Source organism: Oncorhynchus mykiss, chromosome 5 (genome assembly GCF_057628025.1).
Source record: "Oncorhynchus mykiss isolate SJ-2025 chromosome 5, ASM5762802v1, whole genome shotgun sequence".
Classification (NCBI taxonomy): domain Eukaryota; kingdom Metazoa; phylum Chordata; class Actinopteri; order Salmoniformes; family Salmonidae; genus Oncorhynchus; species Oncorhynchus mykiss.
In genome coordinates, this window is record NC_143026.1 from 35,775,066 (window position 1) to 35,791,354 (window position 16,289).

The 16,289-nt window shown below is 39.9% G+C and overlaps 1 protein-coding gene across 2 annotated transcripts; it reads right to left on the bottom strand.

Annotated features, from left to right (window-relative positions):
* Positions 1 to 1,151: 1,151 nt before the first annotated feature.
* prkab1a (protein kinase, AMP-activated, beta 1 non-catalytic subunit, a) lies at positions 1,152 to 15,320 on the bottom strand. 2 transcript variants are annotated; one of them, XM_021602559.3, is made up of 8 exons: positions 15,158 to 15,320; positions 8,566 to 8,725; positions 7,563 to 7,729; positions 3,065 to 3,158; positions 2,768 to 2,894; positions 2,454 to 2,587; positions 2,253 to 2,321; positions 1,152 to 2,081 (listed from the first exon to the last, which is right to left on the bottom strand). In XM_021602559.3, exons 2-8 carry the CDS (start codon positions 8,692 to 8,694, stop codon positions 2,004 to 2,006), a joined length of 798 nt encoding a protein of 265 aa, XP_021458234.3. In that variant the 5' UTR covers positions 8,695 to 8,725; positions 15,158 to 15,320; the 3' UTR covers positions 1,152 to 2,003. The 2 variants fall into 2 exon arrangements, with proteins under 2 accessions (XP_021458234.3, XP_021458235.3); XM_021602560.3 differs by having other exon boundaries at positions 2,780 to 2,894; positions 15,158 to 15,289.
* Positions 15,321 to 16,289: the final 969 nt, after the last annotated feature.

The window sequence follows — 16,289 nt, forward strand, 5'->3', positions numbered from 1 at the left end:
CCATTTTGAGCCTTTAATCGAACCCACAAATGATGATGCTCCAGATACTCCACTAGTCTAAAGAATGACTCCAACTGTATGTGTATATATATATATATATATATATATATATATATATATATATATATACACATATATATATATACACACACACACTCTGGACTCCGACATTGCTCATCCTAATATTTCTTCATTCCATTATTTTACTTTTTAGATTTCTGTGTATTGTTAGATTTTTCTGCGCTGTTGGAGCTAGGAACACAAGTATTTCACTACACCCGCAATAACATCTGCTAAATATGTGTATGCGACCAATCAAATTTGATTTGATTCATATACATTTATTCAAAAAGTAATGTACGAGATACAGTACAGTAGTTTTAGTGACTTTATAGTGTCCCAGACTCAGGCGGATGTGTTCCCAGAATAGCTTTGAGATAACATGGCATGACACAACAGACACACTACTAGATAAGAAGACAAGGTAACACTGTTGAATTTCCACCAATTGGGTGAGTGTTTGGAAACATATGACAACTTTCACTGCAATTGAGCTCAGGGCAAACCAAAAAGAGTCACATTACTAGTTGTCCAAATGCTGTTTTTTTTAAAGTTGATGCAACAATACATCAAAATCACACATTTATACTCATGTAGATTAAACATATGTTGTGGTTGTATGGGGAAAGACATGGTGAGAAATATGTGTCTGGAAATTAGGGCTGTGTGTACTCCTGCAATGACTCTCAAGGTCTCTATCCTTTTCACCCCAAAACATGTCCAGGAAAGAAATGTTCATAGTGCATTGGGGAAGATCATTTTTTCCCGCTGACATATTGCTATCTTCACACTTTTAGAATGCCATCTGGCTCCTTCCCCTAGGATTAATAGGGCCATGCCTCAACAAAATGTTACCTATTACTTGAACATGAAAGAATACTAGTATAACACTTCAATAGATTCACAATATTTTGGTTCAACGAATACTGTGGAAATCAGATCAAACAAAGAGGAGGAATACATTTAGATTAGATCTCCCATATGTGACACTCAAATTGATAGTCAAGGGGCTACGCCCATCTACAGGAGTTGTATTCCTATCCATACTGGTAGACCCTTTATTTCAGAGATACCACACAATAAGAATGCTATAAAATCAATTATCTTTATTGGGATAGAAATCTGGAAACAAAGAAGACAAATGTACACAACATGGTCCAAGAGGGTTACATTAACAAGGATGTCAAAGGAGCTTCAAGCCTCATTAATCCATCTCCAACTCTGCTTGTCTGTCACCGCACTGAGTTGGTCCCTTGGATTCACATGTAGGGGAGGTGTTTTAGACCATATATAGTCATTTAGAAAATATACACAGCACTATCTAATGATTACTTAACTTACTACTATTTAAATTAAACATGTGCACTGATACGCAAATGGATATAGCTGGTGAAGCATAATGATACAAAGGCACACTGGCCAAATGGCAAGTAACAGAGGCTGAAGAGAAAATCACAATAAAAAGGCAGGAAAAAAAACTCCACTGGCAAAATCCATGATTATTACTACTGTACAGCAACACTGGGGCATCCGTCCAAAATCAAACACTGTATGGTTTTCCATGATACTGCATCTTACCTACTACTTCCTGTTATACTATTTCCTGTTCTTGTCTGATGAAGGGACCTCCTGTCATCAAGCACAGGTCACAACACAACCCTTACGTATTATCAGTCAGAATTCACCACCACCCCTAAAACGTCTCTATCCTTCCTATGCGTAACTATTCTGCTACCTAGTACTCCTCTATGTCTATAACAAAGCAAGGTTGGTGATCAGCAAATGGGATGGCAGTCATTGAACAAGAGGAAAGGCAGACTGAGGAAGATTGGGGTGATAGAAATAACTCTAAACTGAGATATGTACAGGTGTAATGCTGGAGGCTGTGCTGTGAGAAGCTGTGGTGTCTGCGGTGCAAAGGCAGAGACGCCATAGACCTCTGGTCAGATCGGCTTATACAGCAGGGTGGTGACATACTTCTTCTTGTAGCGATGAGTCGCACTAAGCACCATCACACCATCCTAAGAGGAGAGAGAAATATACAACTCCATTAGCACATACTTGACATTTACCTTCACCTCTCCAAAAGTAACTCTTCTGGGAGTCCTTCTGTTACCTCTTGCAGACGTTGAATCAATCTACTAAGGCTCCATGGCTTTGATTTAATCTTTCTGATCTCCCTGTGGTCTTACCTTGATGGACAAGGCGTAGAGGTGATTGAGCATGACATGATTGGGTTCTGGGAGCAATGCAGGGTCACACTGAAGAGGGAGAGAGAATACATCTTACTCCAGTGCATACACATTACTGTCAATTACATGAATAGCTCTCATGTCTTCATCATTGGTATTCCCATGAGGGTTTAGATTCAGTTGTTAGCGTCTTGTACTCACAGAGATTCCTGTGTCCTTGTTTAGGATGACCTGTAGCAAGTGAGGTGGGAGAATGGGCGGAGACTTGAACTTTTCTTCCTGCTTGGGTGTGTAAGGGTCCTGATGGTATGGTCCGGGAGGAGAGCTAGACAGGTCTAACTCACAAACAGATGGGAGGAGGGGCAAGTTAATAAATACAATGGGAGAGCGAACACCAAGATTTGTCTAGTTAATATTTTGCTATTGCAAGTTGAAATCTAACTTTCTAACGCCATGGAGACATTTTCCAATACAGTAGCATAACTTGAAGGGATGAACACGTTATGGATACTGACCTTGACACTGACCTGACATATCAGAGCATTTCTGTGAGTCCACCATAAGTGCATCAAACACCTCAAAGTCAGTCTTCTTCACTTGGATGACATTGTTGACTGTCCCTAGCTGGTTGGTTACAACAGGCTGGAGGACCACAAAACCAGCAATCAAACAGAGAACTCATAAACATCAAATCTGTTCCAGTCATTCACTCCCATATGCCTGTGTAAATAGCTGAGGAGACAGTTGTTCCTATAAAGCCATTACAACATGTAAAACAGAGGTCGTTCTGGTCCCCAAAACATGCTGCTCACCTCAGCTGGGTCATGGGTCCATGTGCCGTCCACATAGAACTTATACTGATGCTCCCCTTCAGGCAGATCCACAATTGCCACAAAGTTGTTCTGACTGAAATAGAGAACAAACTAATATTAAGCTTTATGAATTCGGGGGCAGAAATGATTAAATATTAAAGCATTATACCTCTCACTAAAGGTCTTCATTCATACAAAAGCTGGTTCTCTATCAGATAGGTAAGAATGGCTCACCCAGTGTTCAAGAATCACTTGTTTGAAAATGAAATAATTTCCAAAATATCACTATTTTTAGAACAAGCCATAGAAAGTTGGGTGCAATTTCAGTTTAATCCACCCGGAAAAGACAGAACAAATATTACAACAAATATTATAGTTAAACTCAAATATATTAATACATATTTTTTTTAAATGGAAATGTCTGCTCTGTCCAAAATTACAACCAACTGATTGCAACATTACCACAAAAATGGAGGAGGAAAGTGAAAGGGGGAGAAAGTAAGGAACTTTGTTTGTCGGCCCTGAATTAAAGACCATAATTGGTTAAAGAAAACTGTGATAAATAAAATGTATACCAGTTTCATTAAAGGACCAAAGAATTGACAGCTGTGTTGTATAGATGGCAAAATAGTTGGGAAGAGATTTTTGACGCACTGATTCCATGGCACATGGTTCATGAACTGATACACAAAAGGATGCCGGTTTCAAAACCTAAGAGTTATTCAATTTAAATGATTTGACAAAACTCTTGCAACATATATAATGTTATATATATGGGGGATACAACCATCCCAGCTCTGAAGATTTTGCCGCGAATAGACAGAATCATCAGATCATATGTTTTGGTACTGTCCATATGTAGCTTGTTTTTGGTCTCAGGTATGGCTGAAGAATTCAAATCAAATTGTATTTGTCACATTACACCTTACAGTGAAATGCTTACTTACAAGCCCTTAACCAAAAATGCAGTTAAGGATTTTTTAAAAAAGTATTTACTAAAATAAACTGAAGTAAATGTATAAAATAATTAAGGACAATCAATAAGATAACAGCAGCGAGGCTACATACAGGGGGTACCGGTACCGAGTCAATGTGAGGGGCACCGGTTAGTCCGGGTAGTTGAGGTAATATGTACATGTAGGTAGAGGTAAAGTGAATATGCATGGATAATAAACAGAGAGTAGCAGCAGCATAAAAATCGGGGTGTGGGTGGGGGGACGACGACAATGCAAATAGTCCAGATAGCCATTTGATTAGCTGTTCAGGAGTCATATGGCTTGGGGGTAGGAGCTGTTAAGGAGTCTTTTGGACCAAGACTTGCCGTGCGGTAGCAGAGAGAACAGTCTATGACTAGGGTGGTTGGAGTCTGGCCATTTTTTGGGCCTTCCTCTGAAACCGATTCTTAAAAAGTAGCCACCCTTTGCCTTGATGACAGCTTTGCACACTCTTGGCATTCTCTCAACCATTTCAGGTAGTCACCTGAAATGCATTTCAATTAACAGGGGTGCCTTGTTAAAGTTAATTTGTGAAATATTTGATCCAATCAGTTGTGTTGTGACAAGTTAGAGTTGTTATACAGAAGATAGCCCTATTTGTTAAAAGACCAAGTCCATATTATGGAAAAACAGCTCAAATAAGTAAAGAGAAACAACAGTCCATCATTACTTTAAGACATGGTCATTCAATCTGGAAAATTCAAAGAATGTTTAAAGTTCCTGCAAGTTGAGTCGCAAAAACCATCAAGCGCTATAATGAAACTGGCTCTCATGAGGACTACCACAGGAATGGGAGACCCAGAATTACCTCTGCTGCAGAGGTAATAAATGCTTCACAGAGTTCAAGTAACAGACACATCTCAACATCAACTGTTCAGAGGAGACAGCGTGAATCAGGCCTTCATGGTCTAATTGCTACTGTCATGACGTTGCCCTCTTTGGGTACAGCAAGCCCCATCCCCCTCTCCCTGCCTCCTACAACTAGGCTGCTGTGGTCAGAGAGGTCGTAAATTCCAGGAAGATCCTGCCCCATGGCCACACAGTATAGAGACAGAGTGAAGTTTCATAGAGAACAAAGGAATTTCTTCCACCTCACAGAACTTGAGGTCCAAACAACATTTATGTTCCGGAGAAGGTATAAAAGATCGGTGAAGAATCCAACTACGAACTGGTCCGTTTGGTACAAGTTTGAAAAACTCATGAGAGACGGTGTGGCCACATTACCATAATGCTGTTTATATAATAGCCTCAGATATGAGGTTTACATCTAATTGTTGTATAAGATGAATGAGTGAGGATGATACTATTTGTAAAATTGTGTAATGTGATTTTGGACTTTTTAATGAAGGAAACTCCAATTCCCTTTTGAGTTTAACTAAATCAGAGGACCGTCCATGAGCCCAGTTAGGGTCGGGCATCCTGGGACAGGCCCTTTTCTGCAACTCCTGAATAAAACCCCAACTTTGAGAAGTTCTCACGAGACCATGTTTTTCTCCATTACGAGAGAACAAAGGTAACAGACCATGTTTTCTCTCAATCACGAGAGGACAAAGGTTGCAGACCATTGCTGAATCTTTTAACCATACCACGTGGTTAAACTCTTAGACTATCGATACCGACAGAATAAGAATAAGTCTTTGATATTAATTACTAGTCTGCAGCTAGGAATTTGGTATCATTGAACGCGAAGAACGACAACCGCCGAAACATCCATTCTACAACAACATGAATGAATGTCACTCTGAACTATCCCCTCTAACCACGACAGAGAGAGAGAGAGAGAGAGAGGACGGAAACTCTCCAACAGAAACTAACTTTTCAGCAGAGATCCCGACGACACCCTGAGCGTAAATATATATATTGATTGCAATTGTTCCCGAATGAGTGAGCGTTCATGTGCAAAGGATTAGCATTTCAATGATCAACTGTGTGTTGTCTTCTCAGTCGACCCCCACTTCCCTTTCGTATATTCCCCTATCATTTCTTGTAACCATATTTACTTTGTTTGTTTGTTTATGCATTTCTGTGATTGTTTAGTTAGTTAATAAATAAATGATTTAAGACAATTGATGTATGGATGACTCATAGTGAAGACTGGGTTCGTGCAGATAACCAACAAATTCCGACGTTTGGAATGAGACTAACATGAGGTAAAATAAATAAATAATTAATCAGAAGACTATTGATCAGATATGAAAATATCTGAAAAGTTATATTAGGAAAATTATAACTTTGTAATCTGAATATTTTCCTTGGTGCCCCGACTTCCTCGATAATTACAGTTACATGATTAATCAGTTTAACCGCGTAATAATAATTACAGGGAATCTTTGATAAAAACTAAAAGTCTTCATTTAATGATAGTAAAGACACGACACTGCTAAGAAACCACTATTAAAGGACACCAATAAGAAGATAATTTCTTGGGCCAAGAAACACGAGCAATGGACATTAGACCGGTGGAAATCTGTCCTTTGGTCTGATTTGAGATTTCTGGTTCCAACCGCTGTCTCTTTGTGAGTCGCAGAGTAGGTGAATGGATGATCTCTGCATGTGTGGTTCCCACCGTGAAGCATGGAGGAGGTGTGATGGTGTGGGGGTGCTTTGCTGGTGACACTGTCATGATTTATTTAGAATTCAAGGCACACTTAACCAGCATGGCTACCACAGAATTCTACGGCGATACACCATCCCATCTGGTTTGCGCTTAGTGGGACAATCATTTGTTTTTCAACAGGACAATATTCCAACACACCTCCAGGCTGTGTAAGGGCTATTTGACCAAGAAGGAGAGTGATGGAATGCTGCATATGATGAACTGGCCTCCACAATCACCCGACCACAATCTATCTGCAATTTTAAAGCTGATCTACCCCCCTAAAATAAAATGTAAATAAACAGTAAGGGCATACATACAGTCTACACTGAGTGTATAAAACATTAAGAACACCTTCCTAATATTGAGTTACACCCCCTTTTACAAGGTGTCGAAAGTGTTCCACAGGGATACTGGCCCATGTTGACTCCAATGCATACCACAGTTCTGTCAAGTTGGCTGGATGTCCTTTGGGTGGTGGACCATTCTTGATAAACACAGGAAACTGTTGAGCGTGAAAAACCCAGCAGTGTTCCAGTTCTTGACAGAATAAAACCAGTGCGCCTTGCACCTACTAACATACCCTGTTCAAAGGCACTTAAATCTTTTGTCTTGCCCATTCACCCTCTGAATGGCACACATACACAATCCATGTCTCAATTGTCTAAAGCCTTAAAAATCCTTCTATAACCAGTCTTCATCTACACTGATTGAAGTGGATTTTACAGGTGACATCAATAAGGGATCATAGCTTTCACCTGGTCAGTCGATGTCATGGAAAGAGCAGGTGTTCCTAATGTTTCGTACATTCAGTGTATACTCACTCACAACACTGTGTGAATTGCACCAAAGGCAGGTCAACGATAATGTTATAAGTATGATGCCCTTCTCATGGCTGCTAACCCACCTCCTGGTTAGGGGAATCTTGTTGGCCCAGTTGTTGAAGGAACCGGACAGAAAGACCTCCTTTCCGCTTCCAGTCCAGCGGAACACAGTGGGGCGGTCCAGTGTGGGCCCTTTATCAGCCTCCAGGTCCTGCCGCCATGCAAGGTACTCCTCTTTCTCTAGTGGAGCCTAGGAGACAAGGGAAGAGGGAGAGATGAGTCTCTCTGTGTGTGTTTTGACCAAGGGGTAAAATACTACGTTAATACTGTAGACAATCCTCTAAGAAAACCAATGGTCCAAACCTAATGTCTCCATCTTAATCCATTCAAAAGTTATTGAAGTTTTTACCCTTGAAGGACAGACAGAATTAGTTTGGCATCCTACAGGGTGACTAAATGGAGGACAGAGAAAATAAGTGGTAATAAATCTGGAAAAATGGCATCAAGTCAGCTAGGCGGGATTCTGTGCAAGAATTAAGGCTACTGTCTACCTGACAATCCACAGGACACAAAACAATAAAGGTAAGATGGATAGGACACATGATATGTAGTATTTTCTTTTAAGATTCACGTTCTTTTTAGAATATTTCTCACAAAAACAAGCGTATCTCTGTGAAATGTCAACAGAGCACTGAGCTCATACCCAGCTTTTTATTTTCAAAGCCTTTTACATTTCATTCAGCTCATGTCATGCTCAATTAGCTTTTTAAGACCCACTGAAATAAATTTGAAGTTGACGACCACAAAATGTAAAATCCTCAACAGTTATTACGAGAAACCTGCACCACTGTCAACAGAGCTCGGTGCTTATTATCGGATGTATTAGGTTATCTTTTTGGATAGAATGTTAATGATATGATAGAGAACGACCCCAACAATTCAGAACATGAATAATCATATTTGTCTTGGTAAAATGTATTTTATAAACATAAGGAAGTTACATTTTATCACCAAAGCACATTTTCTCTGGGGCAGAGTGGTTGGACACCCTACATAATTACAGAGGTTCACTCCTGTAAAACTGACCTTGATGTCCTCTCCATGGAACATATCAGCATCCTCTGGACTGTCCATGAGGATTTTAGGCCTGTCGCCCTCCTTGGCACGGCTGTCTCGCCTGTGTCCCGTACCCATACCGGTGTTAGTGTTCCCCATGGTCCCCTGCTGTGTCAATAAGCCAAAATCACTGTGGACAAAGGTTGGAAAATTGCTTAAACTAATGGAACAGTAAAATAAACTAAAATCAATAAGGGACATCATGGACAGAGAACGTGGGCACATCCAATGACTATGCGTAGGGTAAATGCATTTGAATTTAATCATTTTTTCACAGTATCCCTTTTAATTTAAACAAAACTTTGCATACATGTTTTCCCATGGAAGAAGTGGTCAGAAAGATTATTTTTGGACATGAATGCCAAAACATTCAGGAGATAAAGGTGCCGGCGAATGTCAACTTAAATGGTCATGTCTATTCTATGATCTATATTTCTATGATTCAATGTCAGAGTGACCATCGAGTTCTTGGTCACCTTCATGACCAAGGCCTTTCTCCCCCGATTGCTGTTTGGCCAAGCGGTCACCTCTAGGAAGAGTCTTGGTGGCTCCAAACTTCTTCCATTTAATAATGAGGGTACCCTTCCCCAAATATGTGACTCGGCACAATTCTGTCTCGGAGCTTTACGGACAATTCCTTCGACCTCATGGTTTGGTTTTTGCTCTGACATGCACTGTCAATTGTGGGACCTTATATAGACAGGTGTGTGCCTTTCCAAATCATGTCCAATCAGTTGAATTTTACCACAGGTGGACTTCAATCAAATTGTAGAAACATCTCAAGGGTGATCAAAGGAAACGGGATGCACCTGAGCTCAATTTCAAGTTTCATAGCAAAGGGTCTGAATACTTATGTAAACAAGGTATTTCTGTTTTTTATATTTAATAAAATTGCAAACATTTCTAAAAACCTGTTTTTGCTTTGTCATTATGGGGTATTGTGTGTAGATTGATGAGTATTTTTTTATTTTCTTTATCCATTTCAGAATAAGGCTGTAATGTAACAAAATGTGGAAAAAGCCAAGTGGTCTGAATACTTTCCAAATGCACTGTGTATATACATATATACAGTACCAGTCAAAAGTTCAGACACACCTACTCATTTAAGGGAATTTCTTTAATTTGACTATATTCTACATTGCAGAATAACAGTGAAGACATCAAAACTATGAAATAATACATATGGAATCATGTAGTAGCCAAATAAGTGTTAAAAAAATCAAAATAGATTTTAGATTCTTCAAAGTAGCCACCCTTTGCCTTGATGACAGCTTTGCACACCCGTGGCATTCCCTCAAAGCTCTTCACCTGAAATGCTTTTCCAACAGTCTTGAAGGAGTTCCCACATATGCTGAGAACTTGTTGGCTGCTTTTCCTTCACTCTGCGGTCCAAATCATCCCAAACCAACTCAATTGGGTTGAGGTCAGGGGATTGTGGAGGCCAGGTCATCTGATGCAGCACTCCATCACTCTCCTTCTTGGTCAAATAGTCTGGAGGTGTGTTGGGTCATTGTCCTTGAAAAAACAAATTATAGTCCCACTAAGCGCAAACCAGATGGATGGCGTATCGCTGCAGAATGCTGTGGTAGCCATGCTGGTTAAGTGTGCCTTGAATTAAAAAAAAAAATCACTGACAGTGTCACCAGCAAAGGACACCCTGACAATCACACCTCCTCCTCCATGCTTCAAGGTGGGAACTACCCATGTGAAGATAATCCCTTCACCTGTTGAAACCAAAAATCTCAAATTTGGACTCATCAGACTAAAGGACAGATTTACACACAAACAAGCACGGTTTCTGGCTCTCACAGACCTGTAACTTATTCTTTAAGAGGCTTCTCTGTCCTCCACTCGTTACCTGTATTAATGGCACCTGTTTGAACTTGTTATCAGTATAAAAGACACATGTCCACAACCTCAAACAGTCACACTCCAAACTCCATTATGGACAAGACCAAAGAGCTGTCAAAGGACACCAGAAACAAAATTGTAGACCTGCACCAGGCTGGGAAGACTGAATCTGCAATAGGTAAGTAGCTTGGTTTGAAGAAATCAACTGTGGGAGCAATTATTAGAAAATGGAAGACATACAAGACCACTGATAATCTCGCTTGATCTGGGGCTCCACGCAAGATCTCACCCCGTGGGGTCAAAATGATCACAAGAATGGTGAGCAAAAATCCCAGAACCACACGGGGGAACCTAGTGAATGACCTGCAGAGAGCTGGGACCAAAGTAACAAAGCCTACCATCAGTAACACACTACGCCGCCAGGGACTCAAATCCTGCAGTGCCAGACGTGTCCCCCTGCTTAAGCCAGTACATGTCCAGGCCCGTCTGAAGTTTGCTAGAGAGCATTTGGATGATCCAGACGAAGATTGGGAGAATGTCATATGGTCAGATGAAACCAAAATATAACTTTTTGGTAAACTCAACTCGTTGTGTTTGGAGGACAAAGAATGCTGAGTTGCATCCAAAGAACACCATACCTACTGTGAAGCATGGGGGTGGAAATATCATGCTTTGGGGCTGTTTTTCTGCAAAGGGACAAGGACGACTGATCCGGGTAAAGGAAAGAATGAATGGGGCCATGTATCGTGAGATTTTGAGTGAAAACCTCCTTCCATCAGCAAGGGCATTGAGGATGAAACGTGGCTGGGTCTTTCAGCATGACAATGATCCCAAACACACCGCCCGGGCAACGAATAAGTGGCTTCGTAAGAACTATTTCAAGGTCCTGGAGTGGCCTATCCAGTCTCCAGATCTCAACCCCATAGAAAATCTTTGGAGGGAGTTGAAAGTCCGTGTTGCCCAGCAACAGCCCCAAAACATCACTGCTCTAGAGGATATCTGCATGGAGGAATGGGCCAAAATACCAGCAACAGTGTGTGAAAACCTTGTGAAGACTTACAGAAAACATTTGACCTCTGTCATTGCCAACAAAGGGTATATGACAAAGTATTGAGATAAACTTTTGTTATTGACCAAATACTTATTTTCCACCATAATTTGCAAATAAATTCATTAAAAATCCTACAATGTGATTTTCTGGATTTTTTTTCTAATTTTTTCTGTCATAGTTGAAGTGTACCTATGATGAAAATTACAGGCCTCTCTCATCTTTAAGTGAAAGAACTTGCACAATTGGTGGCTGACTAAATACTTTTTTGCCCCACTGTATATTAGAGGTCGACCGATTATGATTTTTCAACACCGATACCGATTATTGGAGGACCAAAAAAGCCGATACCGATTAATCGGCCGTTTTTTAAATTTGTAATAATGACAATTACAACAATACTGAATGAACACTTATTTTAACTTAATATAATACATCAAGAAAAATCTATTTAGCCTCTAATAAATAATAAAATATGTTCAATTTGTTTTAAATAATGCAAAAACAAAGTGTTGGAGAAGTAAAAGTGCAATATGTGCCATTTAAAAAAGCTAACGTTTGAGTTCCTTGCTCAGAACATGAGAACATATGAAAGCTGGTGGTTCCTTTTAACATTAGACTTCAATATTCCAAGGTAAGAGGTTTTAGGTTGTAGTTAATATAGTATTTATAGGACTATTTCTCTCTATACCATTTGCATTTCATATACCTTTGACTATTGGATGTTCTTATTGGCACTATAGTATTGCCAGTGTAACAGTATAGCTTCCGTCCCTCTCCTCGCCCCTACCTTGGCTCGAACCAAAAACACATCGACAACAGCAACACTCGAAGCAGCGTTTACCCATGGCTCCACAAAAGCCGCAGCCCTTGCAGAGCAAGGGGAATAACTACTCCAAGTCTCAGAGCGAGTGACGTTTGAAACGCTATTAGCGCACACCCAGCTAACTAGCTAGCCATTTCACATCGGTTACACCAGTCATTAGGCTGATAGGCTTGAAGTCAGAAACATCGCTGTGCTTGCGAAGAGCTGCTGGCAAAACGCACAAAAGTGCTGTTTGAATGAATGCTTACGAGCCTGCTGCTGCCTACCATCGCTCAGTCAGACTGCTCTATCAAATCATAGACTTAATTATAACATAACACACAGAAATATGAGCCTTTGGTCATTAATATGGTCTAATTCGGAAACTATCATTTCGAAAACAACACGTTTATTATTTTAGTGAAATACAGAACCGTTCGGTATTATATCTAACGGGTGGCATCCCTAAGTCTAAATATTCTTGTTACATTGCACAACCTTCAACGTTATGTAATAATTACGTAAAATTCTGTCAAATTAGTTCGCAATGAGCCAGGCTGCCCAAACTATACCCTGACTCTGCGTGCAATGAACACAAGAGAAATGACACAATTTCACCTGGTTAATATTGCCTGCTAACCTGGATTTCTTTTAGCTAAATATGCAGGTTTAAAAAATATATACTTCTGTGTATTGATTTTAAGAAAGGCATTGGTGTTTATGGTTAGGTACAGTCGTCCAACAATTGTTTTTTTCCCCCAGATGTGCTTTTGTTAAATCATCCCCCAGCGTTGCATCGATTATATGCAACGCAGGACACGCTAGATAAACGAGTAATATCATCACCATGTGTAGTTATAACTAGTGATTATGATTGATTAAGTTTAATACTAGCTAGCAACTTACCTTGGATTCTACTACATTCGCGTAACAGGCAGGCTCCTCGTGGAGTGCAATGAGAGGCAGGTGGTTAGACCGTTGGACTAGTTAACTGTAAGGTTGCAAGATTGGATCCCCCGAGCTGACAAGATGAAAATCTGTCCTTCTGCCCCTGAACAAGGCAGTTAAGCCACCATTCCTAGGCCGTCATTGAAAATAAGAATGTGTTCTTAACTGACTTGCCTAGTTAAATAAAGGTATATATAAAAAATACAACAAATATATATATTTGTTTTTAAATCGGTGCCCCAAAATACCGATTTCCGATTGTTATGATTGTTGATTTTCGATTGTTGAAATCGTCCCTAATTAAATCGGCCATTCCGATTAATCGGTCGACCTCTAATATATACACACACACAGATATATTAAATAGTTTGACAACCCCGTTTGTAAGCTTTTAAATTATATAAATCTCAAATGTGATTTTTGCAGTGACATGTATGTATGTATGTATGTATGGTGGGGTATGCAAAATAGGTCAACTGGGCAGCTTTATCCCTTGCACGTTTTGGCATTCAGGTCCCCCCCAAAAAAATCGCTTTCTGAGCATTTCTAAAATTGGAAAGGTTTCGTTCAAATAAAAAGGGGTGCTATCAAAAAGTGATTGAATTAAAATGGATTTAATCCATAATGATAGCTAGCTACAGTGCCTTCAAAAAGTATTCACACCCCTTTTCCACATTTTGTAGTGTTACAATGTTCACTGGACAGTTACTTTAAGCTGCAATATCTAACTTTTTAGGCAACCCTACCAAATTCACATAGAAAATGTGAGTTATAGGCCTCTCATTCTCCTTGAAAGACAGTCTAAGAAGTGGTAGATATGTCCTATGTGAACTATGTCTATGCTTCACGTTCTAAATACTTTATTTTCAGTTATTGAAAATATATTTCACAGTAGTTTAGATTCTCTACGCTTGTTTTGTCACATACACCAAAATCAGGCAAATTATTAGAAATTTAGCAACCAGGAAATGGCAGAGCGATTTCTGCCAAAAAATGATGGCTATACTGACACGATGCTTTTCTCCCCCCAAACAGCCCCAGCCATGAATATGCATAGCCTTGTCGAGACAACTCCGATATAAATAGCAAATAAACCATTTGTTTTTTGTTGTTGATCAAATTCAACAATCACATTGATCTCTATACAAAAACTCCTTGCTTGGTGGGCGAAAAAACACTGCTTGAGGAAGACAGATTTTCCATCAAGTGGAGCCTCGCTTTGCCGCTTCGTGTTTGTTTCTGCATAGTTCACCTTTAAAACAGGCTGACGTTTTTTGATCAATGGATCAACTTCCAATTCCGGGAAACGCAGTAAACAATACGGGAATGACGCTTTTTATAACCCTTAACGTTACTTGCAGGTGAATGGATAAATTGTTTTGAGATTATTTAAACACTTTATATTCTACTATTTTAAACAACGAAAATACATCCGCAACAGGGCCCAGATACGCTACATAATTGCAATTTGTTTTTTGGAAGGAAAATTATTTAACTCGTATTGTAATTAATTATTGGTTATATTTCATACTAGACATCTGGAAACACCGGACAGTTTAGTATCCCTGGTTAGGGTGCTGTGTTAACGTAGCTAGCTAAAAACATTAGCTAACGTTCGCTTTACGTTACCAAGCAATGTTTAGTATCTATGTCAAATAATTTGTGTGTGCGTCCCTGGGGTAAAACTTTTCCACATGATCGGATATTAAATGTTTTACCGGGAACAGATAATAGATGCGTGCTGTGTAGGAAATCGGGCAAGCTCTTTTCGAGCTGCTGCAACCGATGGATCATAGGACGCTATAGCTAGCGAGCTAAAGTAAACAGCTAGCTCCCTCTGTGGCTATATCTGATTTAACGTTGACAAGAACCACAAACTGAGAAGGAAATATGAATATTGAAAACCATACCTTAGAATTGATGTCAGTTTACACCACTAAAATGCTCGTCTTTTATTTGACAATTTTCCCACGTTCTGTTGTTGACAACACAACCTTCCTCATCATTCCAGGGCGCCCCGCCTCTTTTCTTTCTTGACGGTCAGAGAGCGCATGCAGTTTCACTTTCTTACCACCTGGTGGAAGTGTCGACCTTTAATGGGCTATCAAGGCTCAGTCCAGCAGGGAAAGCTAGATTTCGAGGACATAAAAGTTATAACCATCCTAGCTAAACACTCATTATTTAAGCATTATTTAGACATTATTTCAAACATTTTCCTTGTGTATATCTACAGTCACATAACAATGTATAATCCCTGTGCTGAAAGTCAAACTAGTAGTCCTTGTGTTTTTCATGGAGGTCTTTCAAGTCAACTTTACAATCATGATGACGGGCAGTCAAACAAACAAGAATGGTCACTTGCTTAGAAACTCCTGATATGGTTTTTCCAACACCCTACAGCTCTCAGCAGCTTGTGAAATAGCTCTGGCTGCACTGTCTGGTGGGCCCCTATCTTCAGTCCGTCTGAGTGTGAGGAGAGCTACAGAGGAGACTGCAGATTATTCTGTCCCTGTTTTATCCTCACCTTCTGCATGTCCTATATGCCAGTACAAATTACTCCCTTTCCAGCCTCCCTCCATAATACACAAACAGAAGGCTAGTGAAGGGAGGATGTCTCATAATGATGCCTGAAATGGAGAGAATGTAATGGTATCAAACGCATGGAAACCATGTTAGATGCGTTTGATACCAGTCCATAGCATTCCGTTCCAGTCATTACTATGAGCCCATCATCCCCAATTAAGGTGCCATCAGCCACCTGTGATACACACACTCATCCACTCATAAACAGACACACTCATTATACACAGTTACACATATCTCTGGAGCTGGAGTCTTATATCTCCCTCTCAAACTTTAAGCATCAGCTGTCTGAGCAGCTTACCAATCACTGTACCTGTACATAGCCAATCTGTAAATAGCACACCCTCTTGCTCTTTTGCACCCCAATATCTCTACTTGCACATCATCATCTGCACATCTATCACTCCAGTATTAATGCTAAATTGTATTTATTTTCACCTCTAGGGCCTATTTATTGCC